General features: G+C 44.2%; 1 protein-coding gene across 1 annotated transcript in view; it reads left to right on the top strand.

Annotated features, from left to right (window-relative positions):
• Positions 1-7,801, top strand: part of ntn1b (netrin 1b) — a 43,246-nt gene extending 35,445 nt beyond the window's left edge. The window contains exon 7 of the mRNA XM_068719151.1: positions 5,292-7,801. Coding sequence (XP_068575252.1) covers positions 5,292-5,611 — 320 coding nt within the window. The 3' untranslated portion in view covers positions 5,612-7,801. The remainder of the gene's footprint in view (positions 1-5,291) is intronic.
• The last annotated feature ends 674 nt before the right edge of the window (positions 7,802-8,475 follow it).

The raw sequence follows: 8,475 nt of genomic DNA on the forward strand, positions 1-8,475 counted from the left end.
GATCCAGCTCATCTGATCCCACAGTGCAGGTGTTTTCATTGCCATATCTCTAGCGTCAAATAACAGGTCAAAGGTAGCATTTACCCTCAATCAAATCATTATTATATGCTTATACTTTATGACAATAACTATACTTTAACGACAGGCCAGTCAAAACACCTGTATTGTTTGAAACACAGATCACAGAGAAGGATGGCGGCAACAGAACAGAGCTATAAAAGGTGCTGAAAGACGGATTTTGTTACCGTTGGACAGAGCCAGACTCGCTGTTTCCCCCTGTGTCCAGTCTTTGTGCTAAGCTAAGCTAATTGACTGCTGGCTCCTACTCCATATTTACCGATTAGAGTGGCATCAATCTTCCCATCATATTCCCTCAAATGTTGTGGCAGGCTAACTTCTGTATAAACTAAACAAACTCACGGCAAGTCGCGGCTCACTGAGGTGAGCTTTTAAAGACTAAAACAAGCTGTGGAGTAGTAACGATAAATGAGTAAAATTGAATAACGTAATGCTTCAACCACACACTCTTGTCGCAGCGTAGGAAAAGCAACGTTGCTATCGCCAGATAAGTGACAACTTTGTTTGGCTCACTTTCTGTAACCACTGTAGCATTAAAGCATGGTGGAATTAGCATGCTAGCTAGCTAACTAACTCGTGGACAGCTGGCTAGTTAGCTAGCTTGTTAATTCCACCATGCTTTAATGCTACACCGGTTACTGAATGTGAGCCAAACAGCGGGCTGGTGGTCAGCAGCGACTACACTTTTCGGCCCCACTGTGTTGTCACCATAACAACAAACAACAATAGACTTTTGCACTAGTAAAATGACATCTGGAAAACAGTTTATCCGTTCTACTCCTATCTCTAAGGTTGAACTATTCCTTTAACTGAGAACAGGATGGAGGATTATAATGTGTAAATGCTAACGATGTGTCGTCTTTCCTTTGAGGATTGCCGAAGACACATAGATGTATTGTGTTAAGGAAAAGCCTGTGCACTTCTCCCGCCCCGCTGCACCTCTTCTCTGGTCAAAGTGTGGATGTCTGAACCACGGTAAACCTAAGAGGGACAGACCACACAAGCACGGTGGATACGCTTTGTCCGACACAGTCAGCCTGAGGCATTTAGCAAAAACTTTGAAGTTTTAAGAGCAAATCCCACACAGATAAGAGAAGCCAAAACACACACGGCAATCACATTACGTTGTAGATGAATCCACAGAACAAGTGGTGCAGCCGAAATACATCCAACAGTGTAGTGCCAGGTAAATAAACATCATATCACAGAGTATGACGTGATATTTTGAAAAAATGTCGGTGCCACCAGAATAAAGCAAAGACAGCTGTGTCTCGCAAACCGACAACTTGGAACCAGACGTAAATTTGATGGTTGATGAAACTGACATTTACACTTCACACTAAAATCAGTGCCATACCTGTAATTCAAACACATATAGGGATACAACTGAGGCAGTAGTAGAATCCTTGTTTTCATTACATATTCCCACTGTGTAGCTCTACTTTCACTCACACGGCAAATGATCCACAGCGCTCTTTGGATTTTCTGCACCATTAATCATCGGTTAGTGGTGGATCAACATCTGTAAACCACAGAGACACAAAACAAAACCCTCCGTTCAATCAAATGTTACACATCTCGTCTCAGCCAGGTTTCTGCAAGTATTGTATCCTCTAAAAACACAGTAAGGGTGCTTCTGTAAATAAAACCGACATTTATCTTTGTAAAAAAGGTTCTTCACTATTAGCTCCGCTCGAACACTTCCAGCTCCCCTAATGTTGATTACTTTCAGACATGACTAACTTCGTCGCTGAAACATCATCTTTATGGACTTTAAAACGGCATCCAGCTGAAAATTGGCCAAATACATTTTATTCCCGCTTACAGCTGAGTAGACAGTAATTCAGGCCATTTGTTGTGTTTTGCTGGGAAGCCAAGCGCAGCCATTATTCATATTTCGACTGATTTAAATCTTAATCATCGGAGCTGAGACAGGCTCTGCATCTATAAATCAGTCGGGCTGAGTCAGGCAAAGCGGGCGGTTCCTGTTGCTTTTCTCTGAAGTTCGTCTTAAAAAAAAACAAACAACCCGGTCTGGAAGCAGATGATTCTGCCTGAGCCGCTGCTGAGCCAGTGTGGCAGACATCATTGCTTAGCATGCGCCCCCTCCGCCTAATTCATTTCTCAGGCCTGTCGCCTCGCTTTTGTGGGAGCTTCGGGGTCTCCTCTCTGTTCTTTTGGGGGCCACAACCCCCCATGTGTGAGTTGGTGATACGGGCCCCCCCGGGGGGTCACGGGAAGGGGCCCTCTTGTTTAAACACAGTTGTGCGCTGTGCCGGCAACCGAGCATTCCTCGGGGCACAAACAGGTGGTAAATTAGGCGGACGGTGACGGATTGCCACCCCGGAGAGAGAGAAATATGTTTTGTTTATTCAATTTTTGTTTTTCACCACCGCCGTAGCTACGGAGATGGAGGACACAAAGGGATTATATTCTCGCCTGACACCCTCCTCTGCACACACGCACCCTCCCTCTCCCTCCCTGCCACCGGGAAGACAATGAATCAAAGCGCCGCGTGTTTGCCGACGCTCCGGGATAGTGCTTAAAGGCCCCCCCCCCCACCTCACCAGCCTCCCAGGCCACCCCTCTGTGCTCACCCAAGGGTAACAGGTCCCTGATCATTCACTCAGCTGATAACCACAGGGGACAGGGGCCTCAGCGCGGTAATTAAGCGAGCCCTAATTTCATTAGCCCCTTTGCTTGTTGGTGGCATGCGGTGTCAAGCTGCAGCACACCACCCAAAGACGATAAACCCAGCTGGAAGGTTGGCGGTGAGGGGAGGCCCCCGGCTGGCAGACATTGTGCGAGTGCAGGATCATCTCACACTCATCGCCTCTCTCTCTCTTTCTCTGTCAACCGTCTCACCAAACAGTGTCAGCGTGCACCAATTCATAATAGATTTGTTGTGCTCTCAGTGTCTCTCTCCGGTGTCCATTTAGCTCAAAAGTGAGTGGCGTGGATTTGTGTGTGTTTCGATACGACTGAGAACGCACTCGAGACAGAGAGAGAGAGAGAGAGAGAGAGAGAGAGAGAGAGAGAGAGAGAGAAAGGAGAAAGAGGCCGCCGCGGACAGAGAGTCTGGACGCTGTAACCGAGTCTCCTCGGCCTTCGAGAGGAGAGCGCTATCTCCGCCGGATTCTCACGCTGCGGAGTTGGACGGGGCTCTGGGAGCAGAACCCCGGACAGCTCATGAGGTCGGAAACACATCCCGATTCTCCTGGAACTTTTTCTGTGGCTGGGAAGACAAATAGCGGCGCCCCCCCCACCCTCCCCCTTGCACACCCTTTATGTGTCTGGATGAAGGAGAGGGGCTGCGCTGAATGGCAGGGCTGTGAGAGCTCGCTCTACTCGAGCCCAACAAACCTTCTTTCTTCTGAAATCGTGTGCAATTTGCTCACACCGTGCATTGACACACATACTCAAACACCCCACTCCTCCGGTTCTTGGCAGTAATGGGGGACGACCGATGAGCGCTGGAAGTGATCATGTTCAGCCAGAGAGGCCGAGAAAAGGCCGACTTAACCGAGCAATCTGAAGAAGAAAATGAGAAGGAAGGATATTGTCATGACAAAAGTAGTTTGTAAGGTGTGATCCTTGTGTGTAGAACAAAAACCACAGATATTGCTTCGACGGATAAATAGTATAAATAAAAGATATGGTCCACATCCAACTGATTGTCACTCGAGTCTTTCCCATCACCGAATTCGATCTTCAGATTCGACTCATTCTCACAGTCGTGGGCGAATTCCCACATGCACACTTAAGCGTTAATAGCACATTCCGAGCTAAACCCACGGGGTGAAGCACTTCACCTCGAGCACAGATTAGCTCCAGCGCTGCCGAGCCGATTGCCTCTTGTTGCAGTCACAGCGATGAGGTAATAGCCGCTCCGTCTGACGGAGAAGACGCGCAGGAAGGCGAAGGAAGCCTTACTCCTTTCCTGGTATGAAGATATCGGTAACAAGTGGCGTTCCAATAGGTACCAGGTTTGGCTTGATGCTCAGAGTCTAACACCTTATAGACCGACTGGAAAGGATTTGTTTCAGATGTTTTATTGTTAGCAGATGTGCCAATTTTTTGTATAGTAAAAAAATTAAAAACTCCTTTGGACGTAACATCAACGTCTTCCTCCTCAAAGTGAACCTGGCCACCTGAAGGAAAAGTGTTTTTCTGCCCCTGTAATGAAAGCGTGCTCTCCAATGTTCTCGGCCATGAACCTTTGTGTTTGCACCGGGAGCGCTATGGCAACAGTAATAGGGAGTATACTCAGGATCACAAGGAAAGGTTGAATGTCAGAGATGAGGGGAGGGACAGGTGACACGCAGCAAAGTCGGCGAATTCTGGGTCACGTTCATACGGGAGGTTTTGCTGGACCTTTTACACAACGCTGTATGAAGGTGTTGGCATCTGTCTGCTGTTATGCTTTATTCCAGTGGTTCCCAAACTTCTTTTCTCCGTCGTACTCCAAAGCCCTGTTGGATATCAACACTAGGTCATGTTCCAAATGTGTTCATTTGAATGTTTTTTAACACTATTACCTTTAGAAAAATAGATGTTGATATGATAAATCTTTTGCTTTTGCACTACTGCCACTTCACTATCCGTTACTTTTAGCTATTCAGAACTCTCAATTGCAACATGTGGTGTTCAAGTGCTCCTGCTGATTCAATATGTGGAGGGGTACATGCTGTGTACCCAGGGGGAATCTCTAGAAACAGATTCTGAAGGCAAGAGTTTGGTATCAGAAGCGTTCTGGTTTCCGTTTGCTTTGGTTGACTGTAGGTCAACAGTGCGCGTGGAGAGCAAAAGAGGCTTTGGCAGAAACGCAATATGGGAACCCGCCAGCTGTTATCAGATTTAGCTTTTTATTGGTTCAAAATTAGCTTGTAAACTGGCTTTGTGTCAAACGATCCGGTTTTACACATCGACTCTCAAATCCAGCATCAGTCTACCATCTCAAGTTGCTAATCGGAGTGTAAACAATGAACAGTGCACGGAAAAGGAAGTCTTAGCCTGGGTATTCCCTGGCTACATCAAAACCCCCCAAAAAATATAGCCTCTTGCCCTCAGAGGCTAATCCATCATCAGACCCGATGGGGCCCGAGATCGACCCAGGGGTACAAGGGGAACGAGTACATTGGGTTGGGTCTGAGCAGACAATGATATGTCCATGTAGCTGGGTTAACCCCGGCTTCTCTCTTCTCTTCCAACAGCTGTCCAAGTGCACGTGCTGAAAGGAGACAAGGCGGGCGAGTGGTGGAAGTTCACCGTCAACATCATCTCCGTCTACAAACAAGGCGAGCACCGCATCCGCCGCGGCGACCAGCTGCTGTGGGTGCGCGCCAAGGACGTGGCCTGCAAATGCCCCAAGATCAAGCCCGGGAGGAAGTACCTGCTCCTGGGTACGGACGACGACTCCCCCGGGCAGAGCGGCGTGGTGGCGGACAAGGGGAGCCTGCTCATCCCTTGGAAGGACCTGTGGGGCCGCCGGCTGAGGAAGTTCCAGCAGCGCGACAAGAGGGGAAAGTGCTAAAAGTTGCTGGAGGGGAGCGAGAGATTGAAGGGAGAGCTTGAGGGAGGAGGTGGAGGCGAAACAGCGTCTCCGCCGGGATGAATGCGAGGAGGAGGAGAGGATGAATGAAAAAAAAAAAAAAATAAACTGGAAGAATAACAAGATAGAAAGACACAGGTGAAAAGTAGAGGAGATGGGGGAATGACTGAGTGCTGCTGCTCTGAGTTGGAGCGAAGAGATTAGTGTTTTTTTTGTTTTTTAGGAACATTTTGTGAAGGAGCTCGTTCTACAGTTGTTCTGTTTCTGTTCGTCTTTGGAGGTTCGTTTTGTCGTGTCATTGCAGAGTTTGCACCTAATGTTGCAGATACGTCACACCCTGACTATTTTACCCATGATGCCGTTGTTTTTTTTTGAAAAAGTCCCTTTATTGAGTTGTTTTAAAGAGCAATGCATCTACTGTATCACTCTTTGTTTGTGTTTTAAGAGGATCTATCTCCACTGTGCCGTGTAAAGCATCGTCTAGTTGAATGAAGAGACTTTTTTTCGTGGCGTTGAGGGACTCCACTCGTGTATTATAAGTTGCTCCTGTAACCTGCCAAACTTTGGATAAACTCAACAGCTAAAAATGAAAAAAAAAAAAAAAAAAAAAATTGTGGATTTACTCTGTGGAAAACATAATCGGTGCCATCTTCCCTGCTCACATGCGAGGGTCGCCTCAGAGAAACAACTTGGGTGTCGGGGGAACAAATCGCCATAACGACCCTCTGCTCACTCTGCAGTATTGATCCCGTCTCTGTTCGGCGCTTATCGATATATATATATATATATATCTATATATATATGTATATATATAATATATATATATCTATATATATCAACAGTATGTTGATGCATGTAAAGTAACCATACGTGCGTACGTAGACATTATTCGTAGTAGATGATGCCGTAGCATCGGCTAGATGTAGAGTAGTCGTGTCAACCATGCACTTATTTTTACTAGTTTTAGAACATATGAGATATGTTCACAAAGAAAAGAAATCCCATACTGTACCATATGATGCACACAAAAAAAAACAACTGTATAGTTGAAACCCCTGCTTGCCTCACTGATGAGAATCGCGTTTATTCTCTAATAAAGGCCTAAATGTAAGTCGGACGTCCCAAACATTTGCAAGTGAGAGAACGGATGAAGAGAAGCGTCTCACTTCATTTGAAAAAAGAAAAGAGAACACCGAGCTATCAGGCAACACAGACTCAATGCATGCTCACCATTTACTGTAGCTGACTGCTAGCTAACAATGATTGTGAATTATGTACACATTTGATTTGTACACAGTATTCAATGTTGTGGGAGGATAACCTGTGGAGTGATGAAATGTCACAATGTTTATTGTGCCGTGCGTTCAGCGCGCCGCCTCAAATGTTCCCTCAGAGCGACCTCTCTGAGGACTGGATTCCACTGTCAACACTTGGTACTCGACTTAAAGGCACGACCGATTGTCTGCGTGTTATATAGCTGTATAGTATTACTTTTTTTTATTCTTTTTTTGGTAAACATTAACTAGATCTATCTCCATGTGAACTTAACCAGAGTTTTTAAATACTAGAGGCTTAATAAATGACAGACGGATAAATGAATGTCGGAGAAATCCCAGAGGATCACGTTATGACTCGGTTTACACATACACACAGTACAGAAACACACACGCATACACACACACACACACACACACACACACACACACACGGACACACAAATACAAGGGTACACCTCAGTACTCTGTGCATCATACTGTATGTATTTGAAAACTTCAACGCACTTATAGTCTCTGCCAACACATCTGTACCGACTGTTTATTTTCTTTTCTTCAGAAAGGTAACCACCAGACTCCATGAATATTATACCTGAATAATTATCTGCTCATGTTTATACATCGGCTTGTAAATGTTGTTTAGCAGTGTCCATTGCAAATGGTTGTGTAATGTCTTGTAATACTAATATATTATGTTTATCACAAATGAATATATTTAATGACACATGAGAACAATGTGGCTTTTGTGGTTTTTACGTTTATTTTTTACTTTTTTTGCATTGAATTGTAGACGGCTGTGATGAAAAGTATTGATACGTGTTTGGCTATTGAACAGCCCGATAGAACTGAAAATTAATTCATCTGAAATAAAGCTGTGTAAACAAAAAAAACAAAAAAACTGAGGATGATCCCAGCTGAATTGACTTTTTTTTAATTCTTCCCCTCTTTTGAATCAAAAAGTGTATTTATCACAAGTAGACATTTAAACGACTGCGATTTTACATTTACTCAAACAATGTGCTGCAATACAACGTGTAATCAGTCGTTATGGTTTGTAATTGTAGAAACGAACAGCATAAGAAATAGTTTACCCTACAAATTAATTTTCATTTCTTACAAATAATAACCTAGAGAAAAGCCCACAAACATTTACTGCAGGACATTCACTTTAGATTACTGTCACACTATTTATTGAATACAAGGTATTAATACAATACTGGTATTTATTTTTTAGATTTTGTGTTTTAAAAGGACTAAGAAGGATAAATTACCTTTTTAAATGACTGAGAACCTATTTAATAATTACAGGGTGCAGAAATATTATTACTGGGCAAAAAAAAAAAAAGAGTTGATATTGCAATGAGACCTGTTATAGTATCATTTACATTAAAAAAAAAAAAAAATATGGAGTAGCCCATTATTTATATAGATGTGCCTCTAAAGTGCTGCCATGAAACGGTTCCTTTTATGTTTCTACAATGATGGGGAACAGTAATGCAGTTTTGGGGTTCAATCCAAGATCCAACCAACAACTAAAACTGGCGTCAGAAAGTAACCTCTATGAGCTTTAAT

The sequence above is a fragment of the Cebidichthys violaceus genome, unplaced genomic scaffold (assembly GCF_023349555.1).
Source record: "Cebidichthys violaceus isolate CVI_PGR_0920_01 unplaced genomic scaffold, fCebVio1.0.p SCAF_23, whole genome shotgun sequence".
In the NCBI taxonomy this organism is placed as follows: domain Eukaryota; kingdom Metazoa; phylum Chordata; class Actinopteri; order Perciformes; family Stichaeidae; genus Cebidichthys; species Cebidichthys violaceus.